The 24,652-nt window shown below is 52.1% G+C and overlaps 1 protein-coding gene across 5 annotated transcripts in view; it reads left to right on the plus strand.

Annotated features, from left to right (window-relative positions):
- Positions 1-24,652, plus strand: part of CUX2 (cut like homeobox 2) — a 317,720-nt gene that overhangs the window by 257,166 nt on the left and 35,902 nt on the right. For 4 of the 5 annotated variants that reach the window (XM_031001066.3, XM_055359054.1, XM_055359051.2 and 1 more), the window contains 11 exons: positions 1,768-1,891; positions 3,653-3,729; positions 4,785-4,851; positions 6,659-6,707; positions 12,320-12,424; positions 15,028-15,219; positions 15,306-15,364; positions 16,392-16,440; positions 16,534-16,633; positions 18,150-18,791; positions 20,213-20,314. In XM_031001066.3, coding sequence (XP_030856926.1) covers positions 1,768-1,891; positions 3,653-3,729; positions 4,785-4,851; positions 6,659-6,707; positions 12,320-12,424; positions 15,028-15,219; positions 15,306-15,364; positions 16,392-16,440; positions 16,534-16,633; positions 18,150-18,791; positions 20,213-20,314 — 1,566 coding nt within the window. The remainder of the gene's footprint in view (positions 1-1,767; positions 1,892-3,652; positions 3,730-4,784; positions 4,852-6,658; positions 6,708-12,319; positions 12,425-15,027; positions 15,220-15,305; positions 15,365-16,391; positions 16,441-16,533; positions 16,634-18,149; positions 18,792-20,212; positions 20,315-24,652) is intronic. The other variant, XM_055359052.2, reaches the window with a different exon arrangement.

The raw sequence follows: 24,652 nt of genomic DNA on the forward strand, positions 1-24,652 counted from the left end.
CTTTGGTAACCATCTAGTTCCTGGGTATATATTGATCCTGGTGCTGGAAATGCAGTTGGGAGTAAAAGAGAAAAATCCTGCCCTTGTGGTGATGATCTTCTAGAAGGGGAGACTGTCAGTGAACAAATTAGTAAGATTCATAGTGTGGCAGGTGGAGAGAAGAGTCAACAGACCCGTTCAGGTTCCCACCCTCCATGGCCAGCCCCAAAGCACCCTCTGCCCCAGTGACGAATTCAGCACCAAAAGCACCCACCAAGCCCTGGGATGAGGGCTTGCCGAGATGGACATGACGCAGGTGAGGCCAGTGATGGCTGAGTGTCCACATGTGCACCCTCCACAGTAGGGAGGGGAAAATGTCTGGCAGTCCTTCAGTAAGTAAAACACAGGCTCACCACATGACCCAGCAGCGCCACAGCTAGGTGTGGACCCCAGAGAATTGAAAACACAGGCTCAAAACAGTGTACACAAATGTACATGGCAGCATTACTCATAACAGCAAAAGCAGAAACAACTCAAGTGGCTTTCAACTGCTGAATGGACAAATAAAATATCCATAGAATGGAATATTACTCAGCCATGAAAAGGAAAGAAGCACTGATCCATGCTACAACATGGATGAACTTTGAAAACATGGTGCTGGCCAGGTGCAATGGCTCATGCCTGTAATCCCAGCACTTTGGGAGGCCAAGGCGGGTGGATCACAAGGTCAGGAGTTCCAGACCAGCCTGACCAATATGGTGAAACCCCGTCTCTACTAAAAATACAAAAATTCACCAGGTGTGGTGGCTCACACCTGTAATCCCAACTACTTGGGAGGCTTAGGCAGGAGAATTGCCTGAACCTGGGAGGCGGAGGTTGCAGTGAGCCAAGATCATGCCCCTGCACTCCAGCCTGGGTGACAGAGCAAGACTCCGTCTCAAAAAATAAATAAAAAGAAAACATGGTGCTGAGTGGAAAATGCCAGACAGGAAAGGCCACGTAATGTACGATTCTGTTGGTGTGAAATGTCAAAACAGGCAAATTGGTAGAGACAGAAAGGAGATTGGTCATTGCCTAGGGCTGGAGGAAGGGGAATGGGGAGTTGTTTAATGGGTATGAGGGGTTTCCTTTTGGAAAATTGTGAATATACTAAATGTCACTGCAAAATGGTGGTTAAAATAGTGAATTTTGGCCAGGCGCGTTGGCTCACGCCTGTAATCCCAGCACTTTGGGAGGCCAAGGTGGGCAGATCACTTGAGGTCAGGAGTTCAAGACCAGCCTGGACAACATGGTAAAACCCCATCTCTACTAAACATACAAAAATTAGCCAAGCATGGTGGCAGGCACCTATAATCCCAGGTACTCGGGAGGCTGAGGCGGGAGAATCGCTTGAACCCAGGAGGCAGAGGTTGCAGTGAGCTGAGATTGTGCCACTGCACTCGCAGTCCAGCCTGGGCAACAGACCAAGACTCCGTCTCAAAAAAAAAAAAAAAAAAGGTGAATTTTATGTGACGCATATTTTACCACAATTTTAAAAGTATAATAAAGCAGGCCGCGGAGGCATGAGCAGGCAAAAGAAGGTCTGCGTGTGCTGACGCTGGTGCCACAGTGGAAATGACCTGTGTGCTGAGGACATGCGGCCCGCAGGGCCACACAGCTGCGCTCTCTCCAAGGCCCAAGTTTGGGAAATTGATCTCAATCGATGATCGATTCGGTTTACAGAAAGCGGCTCTGGCTGCCACGTTGCTCTCTTGGCAATGGGGGTTTTCCCTCTTTTTCTCCCTGCAGAGCAGAGAGAGGGGACGTCACCTGCCGGGCCCACGCTGACCGAGGGAAGCCGCCTCCCAGGCATTCCCGGGAAAGCCCTCCTGACAGAAACCTTGCTGCAGAGAAATGAGGCGGAAAAACAAAAGTGAGGAAGGGAAGGTGGGTGGGAGGGAGGAAGGAATGGGCAGGGCTCCTGCTGCCCCACCTGGCTGGGTCGTGGACAGGGAGAGTCTCCTACCAGAATCCAGATGCAGGCTGGAGACCGAGATGAGAAAGGGCCGAGGGCTTTGGACTCCAACCGGGTCTGGGTTCAAGTTCCACTGCAGGAACTCAGTGGCCAGCCCTGGGCAAGTCACATCATCCTCTGAGCCTCAATTTCCCTACCTGGGAAATGGGGCTAAGGGTGGTCCATTCCTCAGCATTCTCTAGAGAAACTGAACTGGTAGGATTTTTTAAATGATTAAGACATGTATTCTTAGGACTTAGCTTATGCAGTTGTGGGAGCTGCCAGGTGCAAAATTGGTAGAGCAGGAGTTGGTGCTGCAATCTTTTTAAATTTTATTTTACAATAATTTTAATGTTTTAGAGATGGGATCTTGCTCTGTCACTCAGGCTGGAGTGCAATGGCACAGTTATAGCCCACTGCAGCCTGTAATCCCGACACTTTGGGAAGCCGAGGCAGGAGGATTGCTGGAGGCCATGAGTTCAAGACCAGCCTGGGCTACAGAGCTGGAGTGCAGTGTTGCAATCTTGGCTCACTGCAACCTCCACGTTCTGGGTTTAAGCAATTCTCCTGCCTCAGCCTCCCGAGTAGCTGGGATTACAGGTGTGCACTACCACACCTGGCTAGTTTTTGTATTTTTAGCAGAGACAGGATTTCACCATGTTGGCCAGGATAGTCTCAAAATCCTGACCTCAAGTGATCCTCCCGCCTTGGCCTCCCAAAGTGCTGGGATTACAGGTGTGAGTCTGTGTGCCCATATATATATATGCACATTTTTTTTTTAATTAGCCAAGCATGGTGGCATGCACCTGTGGTCCCAGCTACATGTGAGGCTGAGGCAGAGCAGAGGATCACTTGAGCCCAGGTGGTCGAGGCTGTAGTGAGCTATGATTGCGCCACTGCACTCCAGCTTGGGCAACAGAGCAAGACCCTATCTTTAAAAAAAGAAAGAAAGAAAGAAAACGGGCCAGGCGCAGTGGCTCATGCCTGTAATCCCAGCACTTTGAGAGACTGAGGCAGGCGGATCACTTGAGGTCGGCAGTTTGAGACCAGCCTGACCAACATGGTGAAACCCTGTCTCTACTAAAATTACAAAAATTAAGCTGTGTGTGGTGGTAGGCGCCTGCAATCCCAGGTACTCAGGAGGTTTAGGCGGGAGAATTGCTTGAACCTGGGAGGCGGAGGTTGCAGTGAGCCGAGTTCGGGTCACTGCACTCCAGCCTGGGCGACAGAGCGAGACTCCATCTCAAAAAAGAAAAAAAAAGAAAACGGAGGAAATATTCCTCCCCCAGGACAGTATAAGTAACTCACAATATTGCAGAACTATTGGGGGCTGAGCACACCACTGAGCATGCTTCACAGTACCCCCTGAGGCAGTCCCTATCAGAAACCCCATTTTAAAAATAAGGAAACTGAGGACCAGAGAGGTTGCTTGCTACTGTAAATTTTGCCCCTAAAAATCCTGGCAGAAACTAACAGGGGCAGCCATGACAGGGTCCACATAGGCAGTGGAGCAGCAGGACAGCCAGGTGCCTGAATGTCGTGTCTAAGGACTTGCAGAAAGACAGAGGTGCAGGTTACAGAGAGTGGGCAAGGGGTAGGAAGCAAGATGGGGCTCGACTCGGGGGCCCCAGGCAAGGCCTGTCCCTGCAGCCAGCACAAGCAGGCCTCGTCTCTCCGCAGGGGCCTTCAAGAAGTACAGATCACTTTGGCGGCTAGACTGGGGGAGGCAGAGGAGAAAATCAAAGTCTTACATTCAGGTATGTGTCCGCACCATGTGGCCTAGAGGGAGGACTGGGAGGGGACGGTAATGCTGTCAACGAGGGGTCACGGCTTGGGGTCTGCCACATCCAGGTATTTTAGAATCAAGAGGGCAAAATGGGAGTTTGGGAAGAATAATCTTACCCAGTGGGGGGCTGAGCCTCTATGCCCCAGAGGCCACATTGCTGTAGAAAGAGGATTTGAGACAATTAATTCAGGTGATGGCCAGGCGTGGTGGCTCACACTTGTAATCCCGGCACTTTGGGAGGCTGAAGTGGGAGGGTTGCTTGAACCTCAGAGTTTGAGACCAGCCTGGGCAACATGGCAAGACCCTGTCTCTAATTAATTAATTGATTAATTAATTTAATACAACCCCTGCAGGGGCCAAAACGCTACCAAGCCACCGACTTAGGGGAGGCGTTGGGGAGGGGTGAGGTCTGGGGCAAACTGGAGAAATGAGGCCTCATCTAAAGAGACAGCCACTGCTTAGTACCAGCCAGGCGCTACCATATGGTCCCCTGTGGCCAGGCCCTTCCATTTTCCCAGAGAAATTAGAAATCTGGAGTTGTATCAAAAATGCTCGTTCGTTGTAACACATGAATCTGTTCATTGTGTGGATCTTCCCTGTCTTCCGGCCTGCCAGGTTGGAACCTCGGGGTGGTTGAGCACATGGATGGATGGCCCTGCCCAGGTCCTGAAATGGCTTAAGGGTGTTGGGGGGCTTGTACCCCAGGTCATGGGGCAGACAGCACCACGCCTCCGCCCCCCAACCCCGGCCTGGGTCCCCTGAGCTACCTAGGCCCATGGAGAGACCTCATCTGCCCCGCACTGCCCACCCCAGCCACTGCACATCCCTCTCACCAGCCTGAGCCCCTTTAGTGGCAGGAAACTCATTCCCTGTCACCAGTTCTGACTGAGAGAAAGATCTCCCTCACTACCCGAGCTCTCTTTCTGCCTGCTGGGCTTCGCAGAAGGAGTGGGCCCCACCTCCCTGGGAGATGCAGCCCCTTCCCACTCAGAGGTGGGGCCTCACCCTGCCTCTGCTTTCTCCCAGCGCTAAAGGCTACGCAGGCAGAGCTGCTAGAGCTGCGGCGGAAATACGACGAGGAGGCAGCATCCAAGTAAGTGAGCCCTGCTGAGGTGTACCTCCTCCCTTGGACCCTCCCAGACAGGCCTCCTCCTTCTGACCCTCCAGTACTTGCCTCCTCCCTCTGACCCTCCCAGACACACCTCCTCCCTCTGACCCTCCAGTACTTGCCTCCACCCTCTGGCCATCCCAGACACGCCTCCACCCTCTGGCCCTCCCAGAGAGGCCTCCTCCCTCTGACCCTCCAGTACTTGCCTCCACCCTCTGGCCATCCCAGAGAGGCCTCCTCCCTCTGACCCTCCAGCACTTGCTTCCACCCTCTGGCCCTCCCAGACACGCCTCCTCCCTCTGACCCTCCCAGACAGGCCTCCTCTCTCTGACCCTCCAGTACTTGCCTCCTCCCTCTGACCCTCCCAGATATGCCTCCACCCTCTGGCCCTCCCAGACAGGCCTTCTCCCTCTGACCCTCCCAGACACGCCTCCTCTCTCTGACCCTCCCAAACACGCCTCCTCCCTCTGATCATCCCAGACACACCTCCACCCTCTGGCCCTCCAGTACTTGCCTCCTCCTTCTGATCCTCCAGGACTTACAACCTCCCTCTGTCCCTCCAGACATGCCTCTTCCCTCTGACCTCTCAGACATGCCTCCTCTTTCTGACTCTTCTCCTTCCTCTGACTCTCGGCTGGAGGCCCCCGTTTCATTAAGCACCTCTGCTCCTCACCCCCAAAGGCACACAGCTGTCATTTGCTGTGCCACTCACACACCACAGCCATAAATAATGTCCTGGGACCTGGGCTGAGTGAGGGGCTGCTTGGTGGGGGCCTCCCCCTTTGCTCTGGCCCCCTGGGACTGTCCCCGCTCCCCAGCTCCACACTCCAATCCTCAGGGGCTGAGAGGCATTCACCTAAATTACTCTGGACTCAAGCGTTTCTTTAGGCTTTAAGAAATCATTCATTCTGCAAACACTTATTGAGCACCTGCTGTTTATCCAGTGCTGTTCTGGGTCCTTGGAGGAAACATGAGAACATGACCCTGTCCTCAGTCAAGGAGAGGAGACAAAAACTGATGTGCAGTGATACATTTGTTCATTCACACATATTGAGCACTTACTGTATGCCCAGCACTGTTCTTGGCACATGGCAAATGCTACAAAGGGAAGAACTGGGGATGGGAAAAGAGAATGACAAGCAGGGGTGGGTCGTTTATCCAGGGTAGTCAGGGAGAACTCCCTGGAGGAGGTGGCTTTCAGAATGAGGAGAAGGCCATGTGAAGAAAGCAGGGAAGGGTGCCTCAGGCAGCAGGAACAGCTTGAGCCAAGGAAGGCCCTAAGCATGCATGAAGCATGTGTGTGGCCTTGAGTCACAAAGTGCTCCCCACGTGCCCCCGCGTCTCCCACCCCCTGCTAACAGAGGGGATGCCTCTCCCAAGCCCCTCCATGCTGGCAGCCTGGAGGGGGCTGGGCAGCGCAGTAAACAAGTGACCACTGGGGACAGTGCAGGGCGGCCTCCCCGGAGAACACTGTGATCAGGGTTTTAAAGCCGGGGGCTGTTCTCTTGAGGACGGGCATTCCAGGCACTACCAGGACAAAGGCTTGGAGGTGGAGTTCAGAGAGTGGCCCCTGGGGGAGAGGGGAGGCCAGGCTGTCCTGAAGAGGTGCAGTGCTGACACCCTACTCCCTCTTCCTCGAAGCCTAGGCTCTTTTCTCCCCAGCCCGATTTCTCTCCTGTAGCAAGGCCTTCAGCCCTCCCCTGGGCTCAGGCAGGGGCTGGGGGTGTCAGGAGGGGCGAGGGCCTGGAGCCTGCCGGAAGCCCTTCCTCAGGGCCTCATCTTTGTGTCTCAGGGCAGATGAAGTCGGCCTGATCATGACCAACCTGGAGAAAGCTAATCAGGTGAGGAGGCGCAGTTCCCACCCATGGGTGCCAGAGGCTCCCTCTGCCTGGGGTGGAGGTCTCGGGCCAGATGAGGGGGAAGGGACTGAGCTTCATCAATATTTATTCAACTGTGGGTCCTGTGCATGCCAAGTGAGGGAGCCAGGAGGAGTCTGGGCCCCAGGCCCTGCCCTCTCCAAGCTCCCAGGGTGGGCCCAGGGTAGGGGGTTGGGGTAGGGAATGCAGACAGACACACTTGGAAATAGAGTGCTCCAAGCAGCAACAGGCAGGAAGGGGCCGCTGACCCAGACTGCGGGAGTCCAGGAAGACGTCCTAGAGGAAGGGGTGTGGAGCTAAGACCCAAAGAATAAATGACAGCATGTCTAGGCATGGATTCTAAGTGGGGCTCCCGCATCCTGCCTTCCTCCGGCTCAGAGGTGCTGCCATCTGGTGGGCAGAGTCAGGCAGGACTTTAAAAGAAGGGCAGCCACGCCAGGGGGCTCCAGCCCGGAGTCTTGCGTGCCCACCATGTCTGTCCCCCAGCTCCCTGCAATGCCACCAGCCAGAGACATGGCCAGGAGAGGCCAGCAGGGCCTCGAGCCCTCTGTCCCTTGGCTTATCTTCCTGCCTGTGGGGTGGGAGAAGATGCCCACCCGCCCTGAGGTCTGCGGGCCCGCACTGTGGCAGGGAGAGAGGTCATTTTCCCCGGGGGCAGTTAAAAGGGGCCTCTTGGAAGACATTTTGAAGCTGGGTTGCAGAGTCCTGATGCTGTCCCCTGAGGGAGGGCAGCCAGGTAGAAGGCTCAGCAGGAGCAGAGGCCCGAGGTGTGGCTCTTTGGGCACAGGGTGGGGACACTCCCTCCTACAGAGGAGACTTGGATAAAAGGGCTGATTCTGTGTCCCTGGGAAGCCACCAGAAGGTGCAGGCCTGGGCTGGAAGTGCTGAGACTCTATGAGCCCCTACCCCTATAGAAGCAGTGTCCCCTAGGAGGGTTGGGAAGGCCAAAGACAGGGCCAGGTTACAGTGGTGGTGGTAACCGCAGTGGCTTCCCTGAGCTTAGGTCCAGCATATTTTTCTGAAATGATCATTAAGTAAGCCCCATTTTGTGTAGGCTACATAGCCTTTTTAGAATGATTTTTTGAATAGGTAATGCATTCATGTAGTTCAGAACTCAAGAAGCTACACAAGGGCCTGTCTAGGAAAGTCCAGCTCTCCTCCCAGTTCTCCTCCCCTGCAGCAGCCTCTCTCACCAGCCCCTGGGTTCTCCTTCCAGAGATGGTCAATCCATTCACAAGCCCACAAATATATCTTTTTGTGGGGGGCAAGGGGGACAGGGTCATACTCTGTCGCCCAGGCTGGAGTGCAGTGGCACAATCATGGCTCACTGTAGCTTTGACTTCCCCGGCTCAGGTGATCCTCCCACCTCAGCCTCCCAGGTAGCCAGTTAGCTGGGAACAGAAGCGTGTGCCACCACGCCGTGCTAATTTTTTGTATTTTTTTGTAGAGGTGAGGTTTCACCATGTGGCCCAGAATATATCTATTTTAACCAGCGGCCTCTTTTTGTTGAGACAGGCAGGGTCTCACTTTGTCATCCAGTCTGGAGTGCATTGCTGCGATCACAGCTCACTGCAGCCTCAACCTCTGGGGATCAAGCAATCCTCCTGCCTCAGTCCCCCAAGTAGCTGGGGGGACTACAGGCACGCACCACCACATCCGGCTAATTTTTATATGTTTCGTAGAGATGCGGTTTTGCCATGTTGCCCAGGCTGATCTCAAACTCTTGAGCTCAAGCAGTCCACCCTCCTGGGCCTCCCAAAGCACTGGGATTAGAGGTGTGGAGCCTCTGTGCCCAGCCACCCCTTTTAAAAACAAAATGATAATATACTATGCATACCATTGTGAACCTTACTTTTTCCCGTCTATATCTTTGAGCTCCTTCCGTATCAGTATAGAAAGCAGTTCCTCCTCTGTTTTACGGCTGTGTGCTGTTCCTCGGCAGGGTGCACCATCATCTAACCCAGGGGAGGGCAAACTTTCTATAAAGAGTCGGAGAGTAAATATTTTCAGCTGTGCAATCCATACAGTCTCTGACACAGATTTTCAACTTTGCCATTACAGCATGAAAGCATAGACAATATGTAAGTGAATGAGCATGGCTGTATTCCAATAAAACTTTATAAGAACAGTCAAGACTGCACACAATAGCTCATGCCTCTAATCCCAACCCTCTGGGAGGCCGAGGTGGAATGATCACTTGAGCCCAGGAGTTTGAGACCAGCCTGGGAAACATAGGGAGACCTCATCTCTACAAAAAATTTAAAAACTATCCAGGCATGGTGGTGTACGCCTGTAGTCCCAGCTGCTCAGGAGGCTGAGGTGGGACGATCACCTGAGCCCAGGAAGATGGAGGCTGCAGTGAGCTATGATCACACTACTGCATTCCAGCCTGGACAACAGAGTGAGACCCTATCTCAAAAAAAAAAAAAAAATCCATCTTATAGTACTTGGAATAGGAAGCACGTCTAATAATGTTTCTCCTGAGTCCAAAACTAAAACCCACACATTATGGAGACGTATAGAGAAGAAAATAAATGTCAGTGTATTAGGTTTTTAATCTCTGTATTTATTAATACTATTTTAATGAGGATTCTGGGGTACAGCAGATCCATATTATTACTTACAGGATAATAACCACACCAGTTTGCCCCGATTCTTACTCCTGGGGTGAGAAAATGAGAACCAGCTGTCATCCCACATGTACTTAAGTTTGTACTCTAGGCGAGGACCACCCCAATTCTGAATCTAGGTGGTTATGTAGGAGAGGGACCTTCTGAGAGAGGAAGGGAAAGAATCTACCTCCCAAGTGTCATGTGGACAGAGACAAGGACGCTGGCTATTAGCCTCTGGAATGTAGACACATCTCTGGAGGGGGAGGTAAGACTAGCAGCTTTTTTTTTTTCTTTTCCAAGAGACAGGGTCCAGCTCTGTCACCCAGACTGGAGTGCTGTGGCAAGAATCTAGCTTACTGCAGCCTCAAACTCCTGGGCTCAAGGGATCCTCCCAAGTAGCAAGGACTACAGGCTCACACCACCACAGCCGTAATTTTTTCTTGTTGTTGTCAAGATGGTGTCTTGCTGTGTTGCCCAAGCTGGTCTCAAACTTGTGGTCTCAAGCAATCCTCTCACAGTCCTGGAATTACAGGCATGAGCCACCATGCCCAGCCCCAGCTAATTGCTTGAAAACCCAGCTTTACTGTTCAGGGGCTGTCTCCATGATGTGGGTCTCACCCACCCTTGATGTCTAAACACATAAACCTCCAGGGAAGGAAACTCTGGGGTTCTCAGTAGCTAATCAGCCATGAGTTGAATTTTCAAGGCTTATCCTTTAGTCTAGATCTCAGCTTTCACTCAGATATGCTCAGAGTGCCCTAACTGTACAGAAACATAAAAATATTTCCTTTACAGTCCCACGCACCAGGAAACTCTTCCTAAAACAAAATGGACTTGAACCGTTTCTGGAACAAGGCAAGATACGTATAAATAAATAATAAATTCAAATGTGAACATGAATGTGTATGGGTCTCAATATGCATACATTGGGCATAGCATCCTGATTGCCAAGGTCATTATGTAGTTAAACATAATCACTATGACCTGCATTACCAGCCAAAGGCAAACATACAGCCACAGCTCTTTTAATTCTCTAAGTAATGGCTCAAGTAATATACCCTCATGATGTTAACAAAGTTAACCAATTATTGATGCATTTATATGTGCCAGGCACCAAGCAAAGATATCTACCAAATTGCATTTGGCCAAACCACTTCATTTGCAGAACAACCCTATGAGATAGTTGCCTTTATAATCCCCATTTTATTAATAGGGAAACTGAGGCTGGGGAGATGAAGCCTCTTGCCTAAGATCGCATAACCGGAAAGTTGCAAAGTCAGAATGTGAGCCCAGATTTCTCTCCAAAGCCACAAGATTAAATGCATTAACATTTGAATGCTTCCTTCCAGGTAGAAATTTTTTAAGAATTAAGATCTACCAGCTGGGTGTCGTGGCTCATGCCTGTAATCCCAGCACTTTTGGGAGGCCGAGGTGGGTGGATTGCTTAAGCCCAGGAGTTAGAGACCAGCCTGGCCAACATGGAAAAACCCCGTCTCTACTAAAGATACAAAAAGTAGACAGACCTGGCGGCACACACCTGTAATCCCAGCTACTCAGGAGGCTGAGGCACGAGAATTGCTTGAACCCAGGAGGTGGAGGTTGCAGTGAGCCAAGATTGCGCCACTGCACTCCAGCCTGGGCAACAAAGCAAGACTCTGTCTTAAAAAAAAAAAAGAAAGAAAAGAAAAAGAAATCTACCAGCTGGGCACAGTAGCTCATGCCTGTAATCCCAGCACTTTGGGAAGCCAAGGCAAGTGGGTTACTTGAACCCAGGAGTTCAAGACCAGCCTAGCCAACATGGCAAAACCCGTCTCTACTAAAACTACAAAAATTAACCAGTCATAATGGTGCACACCTGTAATCCCAGTTACTCAGGAGGCTGAGATGGGAGGATCAATTGATCCCGGGAGTTGGAGGTTGCTGTGAGCCCTGATTGCACCACTGCACTCCAGCCTGGGGGACAGAGCGAGACCCTGTCTCGAAAAAAAAAAAAAAATCGACCATAGACCCAGTTTAGTGAACCGCTGCATTCTGATTTTAACCACTCAAAACCTCTTTGTGTTAGATGTTTTCATTGCCCCCCATTTCAAAAAGAGAAACTGAGCCGGGCACGATGGCTCACTCCTGTAATCCCAGCACCTTGGGAGGCTGAAGGGGGTGGATCACCTGAGGTCAGGAGTTCAAGACCAGCCTGGCCAACATGGTGAAACCCCATCTCTACTAAAAATACAAAAAATAGCTGGGTGTGGTGGTGTGCACCTGTAATCCCAGCTACTTGGGAGGCTGAGGCAGGAAAATCTCGTGAACCCAGGAGGGGCAGCTTGCAGTGAGCCAAGATTGTGCCACTGCACTCCAGCCTGGGTGACAGAGTGAGACTCCATCTCAAAAAAAAAAAAAAAAAAGAAAGAAAGAAAAGAAACTGAGACCCAGGGAGAGGAAGTGACTTGCCCAGGGGCTGCAATAACCTGTGGCCTGGGAAAGCACCTTTGCAGATGCCGTGTCTGGGACTCATTCCATACCAGGTGGCATGAGAGTTGGAACAGCTCTTGCCTTCAGACTAGCCAGGCCTGAAGTTAATGTGGCAGACAGTAGTATCTAGAAATGTGTGAAAACCTGCCAGTCCCACCCAGAGAGCCTCTCTCATCCTGCCTTCATAGAGCAGGAATGTTCTGACTCCTCTGGGGGTCCCAGGCACCCCACGAGAACCCAGAACCTCCTCAGAGGGGCATTTCTTCCTGTCCTCTCAGCTCAGGAGTAACCCCAGAGGCTGCTATTTCTTGTCCCCAACCCAGACAGGGCTCTGTGACTGGTCTTCATAGCTCCAGGACAGGGTCCGGGACTAGGAAGGCAGGACCTGAGGCCCTCGGAGGTCTGCCTCCCCAACCCCTGCCTAAAACAGTGCAGGGAGAAGGCGGAAGTGCAGAGTGGGCTCACCTCTCGCCCACACTGTCCCCTTCTCCCCAGCGAGCTGAGGCTGCCCAGCGGGAGGTGGAAAGTCTCCGGGAACAGCTGGCCTCTGTCAACAGCTCCATCCGCCTGGCTTGCTGCTCTCCCCAGGGGCCCAGTGGGGTAAGGATGGGGTTGGGGAAGTGAGCAGGGAGGGCAGAGGGAAAGATCGGGAATGGCTGAGTTTGCAGGTTTCAGCATGTGGGTGACACTTTGTGGTTGATTGCGTGCATCCATTTGAAACTGGGAGTGTGAATGTGTGTGGGTCTCTGTGCATACAGTGAGCGTAATCACTGTGACCTGCTACACCAGCTGAGGATAAAAATACAGCTACAGTTCTTTACTTTTCAAGCCCACGTTTCCATATACCCTTTATTACCAGGAGTTCCAGTATCTTCCTTTGGAGGCCTCCCTTACCCCCAATTATCCAAGAATGCCAGGAACTTCCTCAGACCAAAGATCATTCTGATTTCCAGATGCACCAGCAAAGACATGGGGGAGAGGGAGTTTGAGGCAATACAGCAGCATGCAGTTTTGGTGTATGCCACCAGGTGTCGCTGTTGAACACTGGTCATAGCAGCTTGGTGCATGCCTGGGATGGTGATGCCCCTGCTGGTTTTCAGTCCCAAAACTGGGTACTTTTAGGAGTGTGAGCCAGCCAACATATCAATAGGCAGTCATCACCAGGACTGCAGTGGGGCCACATACCAAGATAAAATTTAACATTCATACTCAGCCATTGGTTTCCAAAGCATGCCAGGTGATTCTAGGGGGATTTCCCACCCCAGCCGCATGCTGTGAAGAGCCAGTCTTCGGTGATCAACCCTGAGGTTCTTGTGTTAGGCCTGATTAATCAATTCATCTTTCTCTTTCCTCCTGGTTTGTGCCTCTTTGGGGTCCTAGTGTCATTTCTTGACAAGAGACTTTCATCAAGGCCACCCCAACCTACCCTTCTGTCCTATATTAGCAGTCTCCATCCTGGCTGTCCCAGAGAGCCTTGGGTTCATTATGTGAATTGGTCTGCCTTATTTCCAGATCTCTACATACCAAGGGGTGAGATTCATGATTCCTTACATAATAACAGGTCTGCTCCAGGGTGACTTCCCTCTCCACCCATGAACCTGAACTTGCGAGCATAATTTTCACGTCACCTGACACCCACATATACAGGCCCAGGTGTCTATGTCTTTCTGTTTGAATATTGGAATGAGTCTCTATGAATGTGTTACTGTGTCTGTGTGTCTCTACTTGTGACCTTTGGGCAACTGACTGTATTCTTAATCTGACTGTGCCTCAGTTTCCTCATCTGTACAATTAACATCTACTTTATAGGGTTATTAAAAGGATTACATGAGTCAGGCATGGTGGCACATGCCTGTAGTCCCAGCCTCTTAGGAGGCTGAGGCAGGAGGATCACTTGAGCCCAGGAGTTTGAGTCCAGCCTGGGCAACACAGCAAGATCCTGTCTCTGAAAAAAAAAAATGGATTATGTGTAAAGTGCCTAAAATGGTGCTTGGGTCATTGTATATGCTCACTAAGTACTTGATGCTACTGTTATAATTGTTAATGTGTCTTTGGTGTGTCTGGGGTGTTTTTGCTCATGAGAGCATGTGGCTTCTTTGAGCACGCGCATGTCTGTTGTGTGTGATGATGTGTCCTTGTGAGTGTCTCTCTTTGATGCGTGTGTATTTGTGTGTGTGTGTCAGCATATTTGGGAAACTGCATGTGTTAGTGTGTGCTGTGGCTATAGGTGTGTCCTTGTGTGTCAGCCTGTGTCTGTGTCCCAGGAGATTCTGTGTGCGTCCATGTTCCTGGGTGATGGCATAACACAGAGAGAGTGAACACAGGAGAGAGAGGCTGTGTGGAGAGAGATGGAGAGTGAGAGCCCATGAGGATGCCTCGTAGAGGAATTTGCCAATGGTTCTTAATTAACCCCCGTGGAACCCGGCAAATGCCTGTGCTAATCAGCCCCAGGGAACTTTGCTGGTTTGGGGGGTGTGCTTTTCTGAGCACAACAGTGGCACTCGATGCTAATTAATTTAATGTATTAATGGCATCCGCTTCCTGTTTTAATTGGCATTTATCTCCATGGAAGAAAGCTGGGGTTGGGTTGAGGCTTTTTGTTTGTTTGGTTTTTTTTTTTTTTTAATGTTTCTTAGATTTATTTGTAACTAAGCCTGACATCAGCCTGACTTCAGGTTCCTCAAACAGCAACCTCTCCATCTTCATCCAGGACAGAGGGGCCATTTCCTAAAATGTGGAGAAGCCATGGGTCTTGGGGCTATCAGCAAATTAGGCGGAGGAAAGAGCCGCCCATAACGTGGTCCGTGGCTCCAAGGTGTCAAGTCTAATCCTGAGGGTCCCTTATTGCCTAGAATGGGGACATCCCCCTGGAGTAGGAGCCAGTCCTGAGAAAGAAACTCAAACTTTTACCTATGCTGTTTACTCTGGTGCGAGCACCCAATCCCCAACCTCAGCTGACTCCTTCCTTTTGTCATGGCTATTCTTTTTTAATAAATCTTTTAATCTAAGTGTAACTTAATACTTAAGGAAAAGTGTACAAGTCATAAATATACAACACTTTGAATTTTTCAACACAAGCACACCCCATACCATCATCCAGATCAACAAATTTGCATTCTGCTTGGGATTCAGGGGTGGGGAGGCCAGACCTGTGGACCCCCGTCCCTCACCTCTCAGCCCCTCAAAGACCCCTTTGCCTGCAGGATAAGGTGAACTTCACTCTGTGCTCGGGCCCTCGGCTGGAGGCCGCGCTGGCCTCCAAGGACAGGGAGATCCTGCGGCTGCTGAAGGACGTGCAGCACCTCCAGAGCTCGCTGCAGGAGCTGGAGGAGGCATCCGCCAACCAGATCGCCGACCTGGAGCGGCAGCTCACGGCCAAGTCCGAGGCCATAGAAGTGGGTCCTGGGGAGGAGGCAGGCGGGCAGGCAGCCCCATGCAGAAGCACACAGACCAGCCTCACCATCTTTCTTTGCTCTTCTAGAAGCTGGAAGAGAAGCTCCAGGCCCAGTCTGACTATGAGGAAATTAAAACGGAGCTGAGGTACCATGTGGGGTGGGGCTCCACAGACCCCCAGTGCTCTTCCCTGGCCAGGAGCTCTTGGCAAAGTTCATCATCTTCCTCCCTCCTACTAAACCCCATTTGTTCTTCTCTCCACTAACACTGTGGATATCAAACCTTAACCATCCTCAGGCCGGGTGCAGTGGCTCATCCCTGTAATCCCAACACTTTGGGAGGCCCAGGCAGGAGGATCGCTTGAGGTCAGGAGTTTGAGACCAGCCTGGGCAACAATGGGGAGACCCCATCTCTGTGAGAAAAAAACAATTGTAATTAGCCAGGAGTGGTGGTGGTGCGTGCTGTAGTCCCAGCCACTCAGGAGGCTGATGTGGGAGGATTGCTTGAGCCTGAGAGGTCAAGGCTGCAGTGAGCTGTGGTGGCACCACTGCACTCCAGCCTGGACAACATAGTGAGACCCTGTCTCAAAAACAAAACGAAATTCAACCATCTTCAGTCCTTTTCCATTAAGAGCTGCCTGTACGGGCAGATCACCTGAGGTCAGGAGTTCAAAACCAGCCTGGCCGACAGGGCAAAACCCTGTCTCTACTAAAAATACAGAAATTAGCCAGGTGTGGTGGCGCTCACCTGTAGTCCCAGCTACTTGGGAGGCTGAGGCAGGAGAATCGCTTGAACCTGGGAGGCAGAGATCGTGCCACTGCACTCCAGCCTGGGTGACAGAGTGAGACTCCATCTCAAAGAAAAAAAGAAGCTGCCTGTAGACCATACAAGGGAACTTATTATGGGCATGGTAACTGGGAGGTGATTCATTAACCAGCTAAACTCAAGCTGGCCAGAATGGGTCAGTTCAGGCAGCACCCCTCCAGGTAACATCGCCACCTGTTAATGAGCCTGCTACTTCAGGCCTGGGGTTGCAATGACTCTGGAATTAATGGGGTTCTGGGGAATGGAGCAGTCATTGTCAGGGAGGTAAGCCGGGTCAGTGCCTCTTGAAAGACCTCTCCTCCAGCCCGGGGGCTGGCTGACCTCAGACCCTCTCCACTTGCTCTGGCAGCATCCTGAAAGCCATGAAGCTGGCCTCCAGCACCTGCAGCCTCCCCCAGGTAAGTGTCCCTGCCACCATCCCTGCAGGGCAGGCTGCCCCAGTGAGCCTTCCGCCCACCAGGTGCCCTCTCAACCTGCCTCTTGTCTCCTAGGGCATGGCCAAGCCTGAAGACTCACTGCTTATTGCAAAGGAGGCCTTCTTCCCCACGCAGAAATTCCTTCTGGAGAAGCCCAGCCTCCTGGCCAGCCCTGGTAGGGGAGGAGGATACTCTGGGGCTGAGGGCTGGGGCGGGGGCTGCCTGTGGGTCTCTGGCCTTCTCATGCCCAAGGACCACTGCCTTCCATGCAGGCAGGAGAACGACAGAACAACAGGTGTGCATTGATTTGGCACCTGCTGTATGCCTGTCCTGCAGGGCGTCCGCAAACACCCACGTCATCGTTGGGGTCACACAGCTGGTTTGGGCCCTTCCAAGGCCCCCTAAAGAGCTCCACTCCCCACTGAGCCTTCTTGAGCTGCAGCGGCTTTCATGAAGAGGTCACAGGGGGACAAGCAGGGCATTGTCATTACACCCCCCACAGCCGACCACTGTGGGGAGCAGGAGGCTGCGGACATGATCACCCTGTCAGCCACCCGCTGACTTTTTTTTTGAGACCGAGTCTCTCTCTGTCGCCCAGGCTGGAGTGCAGTGGTGTGATCTCGGCTCACTGCAGCCTCCGCCTCCTGGGTTCAAGCAATTCTCCTGCCTTGGCCTCCTGAGTAGCTGGGATTACAGGCATGCACCACCACACCCGGCTAATTTTTATATTTTTAGCAGAGATGGGGTTTCATCACATTGGCCAGGCTGGTCTCAAACTCCTGACCTCAGGTGATCCGCCTGCCTCAGCCTCCCAAAGTGCTGGGATTACAGGCATAAGCCACCGCACCCGGCCACCCGCTGAACTTTTAGCCTTGTGACCCCAGGCAGGACACTGTGCTGCCTCTGTTTCCTCATCCATAAAATGGGTGTGACCTTGGGGCCCACTTCATGGGTGCCATGTAGGTCTAGTGAGTCAGCTCCAGGGTGGGTGCCCAGCAAGGGCCCATCTGCAGGTGGTGGCAAGTTCGACTTCCCGCCCCAGGCCAAGGTGCTGGGCCCGTAGCAAGTTCTCAGCTGATGCTCTTGGTGATGGGGGTGGGGCGCTCCCCAGAACTGGCATTTGGATGGGGCCTGGAAGAGTGGGAGTTGGAGAATGGAGGGGGTAGGGCAGAAACAGCCAAGGTCGGAGCTTCCAGCTGCTGGACGCCTATAGCACTGCTCCCCACCCCCACCTCCCCACCAACCCCTTCCCTCCTCCTCCTCCTTCCTTCCTCTATTTCTGACTTTCTGTCTCTATATATGTCTCTGTCTCTCTCTCTCTCTTCCCCCCGGACCCTCTCCCTGCCTCTCTCTGTCATGTGGTTTTTCACTCTGTCTCTTTGTCTCTTTATCTCTCTCTCTCTTTCTCTCATGTGGTCTCTCTGTCTTGCTCTCCCTCTCTCTCTCTCTCCCTCTCATGTGATTTCTCTGTCTCTCTCATTGTCTCTTTCTCTCCTTCTCTCACATGTGGTCTCTCTGTCTGGCTCTCCCTCTCTCTCTCTGTCTCTCTCATGTGGTTTCTCTCTCTGCCTCTCTTTCTCGTTGTCTCTCTCTGTCTCTCTCCCCCTCTGGTTCTTTTTCTCCCTGTCTCTCTCTCCCCTCATCATCGTCTTCCCCGTCTGTCTGTCTGTCTGTCTGTCTGGGTGTTCTAGAGGAAGACCCATCAGAGGACGATTCCATCAAGGATTCACTGGGCACGGAGCAGTCCTACCCCTCCCCTCAGCAGCTCCCACCTCCGCCAGGGCCAGAAGACCCCCTGTCTCCCAGCCCCGGGCAGCCCCTGCTGGGCCCCAGCTTGGGGCCTGACGGCACTCGGACTTTCTCACTGTCCCCCTTCCCCAGCCTGGCATCAGGGGAGAGACTGATGATGCCCCCAGCCGCCTTCAAGGGAGAGGCGGGCGGCCTGCTGGTGTTCCCCCCAGCCTTCTATGGCGCCAAGCCCCCCACAGCCCCTGCCACCCCGGCACCTGGCCCTGAGCCACTGGGCGGTCCTGAGCCCGTGGATGGTGGTGGGGGCGGAGCGGCGGGGCCCGGGGCAGAGGAGGAGCAGCTGGACACGGCAGAGATCGCCTTCCAGGTGAAGGAGCAGCTGCTGAAACACAACATCGGGCAGCGGGTGTTTGGGCACTATGTGCTGGGGCTGTCGCAGGGCTCGGTCAGCGAGATCCTAGCCCGGCCCAAGCCCTGGCGCAAGCTCACGGTGAAGGGCAAGGAGCCCTTCATCAAGATGAAGCAGTTCCTGTCGGATGAGCAGAATGTACTGGCGCTCAGGACCATCCAAGTGCGGCAGCGAGGTGAGTGCCTAAGAGGGCCCGTCCCCGCTGGCCACCATGCCAGGTCCAGGGCATCAGGGCTGGGGGCTGAGGACACGCGCTCTGGATTCAAAGCCCAGCTCTACCACCACCTGGCTGTGTGACCCAGGGCCAGTGACTTTGCCTGTCTGTGCCTCAGTTTCCCCTCTGTAAAAGCAGGAAACACATCCTCACTCTCTCCTTCCTGGCCCTGGCCAGAGACAGGCTGCCCTTCCTGGGGCGCTCAGGATAAGGGTGGCGGGAAAAGGCTCCAGGCGCTGCCCTGGCAGGTATTCATCAAGCACTTCCAAGCCTCAGTTTATACATTTGTAAGACCGCCAACCTTACCAGACTTGATTTTTCAGGTAATCAGTATGAAGGGTCCCAGCTGTGGCCTCACAAATGCCTGAGTTTGAGTCCCAGCTCTGCTGTTCACCCACTGGGTGACCTCAGACAACTCCTTTCATCTGTGCCCCAGTTTCTGCATCTGTCAGCCTCCAGGAGGCACCATGAGGATTAAACGGGCATCAAGCACTGACCACAGCACCTGGCACGCAGTGCTGCTTGAGAACTGTTAGGGGTGGCGGTTGCCATAGTCATTGTCGTCGTCATTTCTTTTTTTTTTTTTGAGATGGAATCTCACTCTGTCACCCAGGCTGGAGTGTAGTGGCACAAGCTCAGCTCACTGCAACCTCTGCCTCCTGGGTTAAAGCAATTCTGCTGTCTCAGCCTCCCTAGTAGCTGGGATTACAGTCACAACGCCACCATGCCTGGCTAATTTTTACATTTTTAGTAGAGACAGGGTCTCACCATAGTGATCAGGCTGGTCTCAAACTCCTGATCTCAGGTAATCCACCCGCCTTGGCCTCCCAAAGTGCTGGGATTACAGACATAAGCCACTGTACCCTATTTCTTTATTATTATTATTTTTTTTTTTTTTTGAGACAGAGTCTTGTTCTGTTACTCAGGCTGCAGTGCAGTGGCACAATCTTGGCTCACTACAACCACCGCCTCCTGGGTTCAAGCGATTCTCCTGCCTCAGCCTCCTGAGTAGCTGGGATTACAGGTGCAAGCCACCATGCTTGGCTAATTTTGTATTTTTAGTAGAGACAGGATTTCACCATGTTGGCCAGGATAGCCTCAAACTCCTGACCTAAAGTGATCCTCCCACCTCGGACTCCCAAAGTGCTGGGATTACAGGCATGAGCCACTGTGCCTGGCCTTGTTATTATGATTCTTATTTCACGCCAGAATCACTCACAGGCTCACAGTTTGTTACATAGACTAAGCAGTGGCCCTGCCATCTCACTGATGGTCTGACCCTCACTCTTCTGGGAGGAGGAGACAGCCCCCCCACCCCACCAGGCTCCGGAGACTGAGCCCAACATGCAGATCCTGCCACAGATGCCTTCTTGCCTCCCCAGGCAGCATCACCCCGAGAATCCGCACGCCCGAGACAGGCTCAGACGACGCCATCAAGAGCATTCTAGAGCAGGCCAAGAAGGAGATCGAGTCGCAGAAGGGCGGTGAGTGTGACCCCTGCAGGCAAAGCCTGAGGCCCCCGGGGCCAGCTGTGAACAGGAGATGAGGCTTCGTCTACCTTTGTCCACCCCAGAGGGAATCCCAGGTGGATCAGAACCGCCAGAGGCCAGAGGGACCTGTCTAGAGCGCATGGGTAGCTGTGGCACTGCTCAGAACCCTGCCATGGTTCCACACAGCTCTCAACATAAAATCTCAACCCTTGGCCAGGCGCAGTGGCTCATGCCTGTAATCCCAGCACTTTGGGAAGCCGAGGCGGGCTGATCACCTGAGATCAGGAGTTCGAGACCAGCCTGGCCAACATGGTAAAACCCCATCTCTACTAAAAATACAAAATTACCTGGGCATGGTGATATGTGCCTGTAATCCCAGCTACTTAGAAGGCTGAGGCAGGAGAATTGCTTGAACCCAGGAGGTGGAGGTTGCAATGAGCCGAGATCACACCACTGCACTCCAGCCTAGGTGACAAAGCAAGACTCTGTCAGAAAAAAAAAAGAAAAATATCCCAAGACTCAACAAGGCCTACAGGCCCTACAGTCTTCAGGCCCCTCCATGCCTGTCACATGAACTGTTCATAGTCATGCCCAGCTGCCGTGCACCCCACCCTGTGCCTCTGATGCTGTCCTTACCCCAGACACCTTTCACCTGGCCAACTCCTGCTCATACCTATGACTCAACTCAGAAGTCACCTCCTGCAAGAAGATGGATTGGACACTGCACCCACTTCCCTCCACCCCCACCACAGTGACCTGTTTGCTTGGTGTAGTGGAGCTGGACTGGCCACAAATTCTGGCTCTGCTGTTTATTGGCTATGTGACCTTGGGCAAGTTACTTAGCCTCTTTGTGCCTTCATCGTCTTTTTTTTGAGACAGATTCTCACTCTGTCACCCAGGCTGGAGTGCAGTGGCGCAGTCTCAGCTCACTGCAACCTCCACCTCCTGGGTTCAAGCAATTCTCCTGCCTCAGCCTCCTGAGTAGCTGGGAATACACGCACGTGCCACCACACCTGGCTAAATTTTTTTTTTTTTTTTTTGTATTTTTAGTAGAGATGGGGTTTCACCATGTTGGTCAGGCTGCTCTTGAACTCCTGACCTTGTGATCCACGTGCCTCGGCCTCCCAAAGTGCTGGGATTACAGGCGTGAGCCACCATACCCGGCCCATCTTCTCATCTTTAAAATGGGGACTGTGGGAGGCCGAGGCGGTCGGATCACCTGAGGTCAGGAGTTAGAGACAAGCCTGCCCAACATGGCGAAACCCTGTCTCTACTAAACATACAAAAAAATTAGCTGGGCGTGGTGGCGCACGCCTGTAATCCCAGCTACTCAGGAGGCTGAGGCAGGAGAATCTCTTGAACACAGGAGGCAGAGCTTACAGTGAGCCAAGATCACGCCACTGCACTCCAGCCTGGGTGACAAAAGCAAAACTCCATCTCAAAAAGAAAAAAAAAATGGGGGCTGTATTAGTTTTCCTTTCTTAGGGTTGTGTGAGGATCAAATGAGGTCAGTGTAATCCTGAAAGATCAGCCATCATTACAGCAAATATTATCATTATTACCTCCCTGTTGCAGTTCTGCGCTGTCACAAACGACTCTGCTGGTGTGGCTGTCCCTCCGTCTGCTGTGGGGGCTTCTTGCAGCCAGGGACCGAGTTCCATCCTCACACCCAGCACAGCGTAGACTGTGGCTGACTGAGACCCTGGACTCCGGTTTCAAAGCCCTCTTCCATTTTTGCAGTGTCTGCTGCCCCCTGGTGGCTGCTCCGAGCAGGTGTCCTGAATCCCTCCAGTTGCAGCCAGGAGCCGAGATGTTTCCCAATGAATGGCCCTCCCTCCTGCCTGGTCCACGGGAGGGGTGAGAGGATAAGGGATTTACCCGGCTACCCTGCCCCACCTGTAAAATCCCCTGAGCCTAATTTCCCTCTTGGTCAGTTCCAGTAGCAAGAGAGATGCAAGACAGAGAAGGATGTAATCATGCAGTAAACATTTATTAAGCACCTACTGTGGTCTAGACACAGATTTCAGATATGGGTGAGACATGATATGGAGATGAAAAGAACCATGAGAAATAACTAGCCAGGGCCGGGCGTGGCGGCTGACTCCTGACCTCGTGATCCACCTGCCTCGGCCTCCCAAAGTGCTGGGATTACAGGCGTGAGCCACCGTGCCCAGACCATCTTCTCATCTGGGCCTCTGGGAGGCCGAGGCCAAGGCAGGCAGATCACCTGAGGTCAGGAGTTTGAGACTAGCCTGGACAACATGGTGAAACCCCGTCTCTGCTAAAAATACAAAAATTGGCTGGGCATGGTGGTAGGTGCCTGTAATCCCAGCTATTTGGAGGCTGAGGCAGGAGAATTGCTTGAACCTGGGAGGCAAAGGTTGCAGTAAGCGGAGATCACACCACTACACTCCAGCCTGCGCAACAAGAGCAAAACTCAGTCTAAAAAAAAAAAAAAAGAAACCCCATCTCCTCTAAAAATACAAAAATTAGCTAGGTGTGGTGGTGGCACACACCTGTGGTCCCAGCTACTCAAGAGGCTGAGGCAGGAGGATCACCTGAGCCCAGGAGGCAGAGGTTGTAGTGAGCCGAGATCTCATCACTACACTCCAGCCTGGGTGAGAGTGAGATTCTGTCTCAAAAAAAAATAATAGAAAAAGAAATAACTAGCCAAAGTCTCCCACTAAACCGACAGGACAACTGAGGCCAGGGAGGGAAGACATGAGTTCAGTTACACAGAGACAGAGGAAAACCCCAGGTCTCTCACCTCTTTATACAGCACTTTCTCCTGGGGGTCGGAAGCAGGCACCAGGGCAATGTCAAATACAGCATCGCAGCAGAGGAAAACGTTTGCTCTCCATGGGCCAGCCAGTAGCCTTATATTCAGGGTCTAGGAGTTCAGCAAGAGGAAAAATACAAAGGTTATTGCCCCATACCCCTGGCAAAAAAAATGAATGCTAAGCAGTGGGCACATGAGCCGCTGCCAGGGAGGAAATGAATGTGACTAACTGCTCAATCATGAGTTCTACTTCTGGGATTGGAAGGAAATGTCCAGAATGGGGACAGGGGTTTATATATAAGCTGTTCCATCATTGTTCATAAGAGTGACAAACTGGAAACAAAACAATCTAAGTGTCCAGCAGTGGGGGATCTGGTAAATAAAGCAGATAATATCCCTTTAGCAGCATGTGCAGCCCTTAAAGGTAGAACTTTTAATGATAAGAAAAAATGGGGCCGGGCACAGTGGCTCACGCCTGTATAATCTCAACACTTTGGAAGGCCAAGACAGATGGATCACTTGAGGTCAGGAGTTGGAGACCAGCCTGGACCACATGGCAAAACCCCATCTCTACTAAAAATACAAAAATTAGCCAGGCATGATAGTAGGAACCTGTAATCCCAGCTACTCAGGAGGCTGAGGCAGGAGAACCACTTGAACCTGGAAAGCAGAGGTTGCAGTGAGCCGAGATCGCGCCATTGCACTCCAGCCTGGGCAACAGAGCAAGACTCGGTCTCAAAAAAAAAGAAAAAATTTAGCTGGGCATAGTGGCACATGCATGTAGTCCCAACTACTTGAGAGGCTGAGGCAGGAAGATCGCTTAAACCCAGGAGTTTGAGACTAGCCTGGGCAACATACCAAGACCCTGTCTCCAAAAAAGAAAAAAAGAAAAAAAACACTCATGTTGATACTAAATGGGGACAAACCAGACTACACTTCCACATATCGAGTATGATCATGCGATGCATGTAGTTTAGAAAACAGACTGGAAGGGAATACATGAGAATATTTCACGTGGTTGCCCCTAAGAGACAGTAAGGGTGACTTTCATTTTCATCTTGACTTTTTATGCTTTTTTTTGCATGCTCCTCTGTGCTGCCATAGTAGGCAAGTATGAGTTTTTTTAATCGAGGTAAAATTCTCATAACATAAAATTAAGCTTTTTTTTTTTTTTGAGACAGAGTTGTGCTCTTGTTGCCCAGACTGGAGTGCAGTGGCGCGATCTCGGCTCACCACAACCTCCGCCTCCTGGGTTCAAGCGATTCCGCCTCAGCCTCCCGAGTAGCTGGGATTACAGGCATGTGCCACCACGCCCGGTTAATTTTTTTTTTTTTTTAATTTTTAGTAGAGACAGGGTTTCTCCGTGTTGGTCAGGCTGGTCTCAATCTCCTGACCTCAGATGATCCACCTGCCTCAACCTCCCAAAATGCTGGGATTACATGCTTGAGCCACCGCGCCCAGCACTTCTTTTTTTTTTTTTTTTTTTTTTGACAGAGTCTTTTGCTCTATCGCCCAGGCTGGAGTGCAGTGGTGTGATCTCGGCTCACTGCAAC

This window comes from Gorilla gorilla, chromosome 10, assembly GCF_029281585.2.
Source record: "Gorilla gorilla gorilla isolate KB3781 chromosome 10, NHGRI_mGorGor1-v2.1_pri, whole genome shotgun sequence".
In the NCBI taxonomy this organism is placed as follows: domain Eukaryota; kingdom Metazoa; phylum Chordata; class Mammalia; order Primates; family Hominidae; genus Gorilla; species Gorilla gorilla.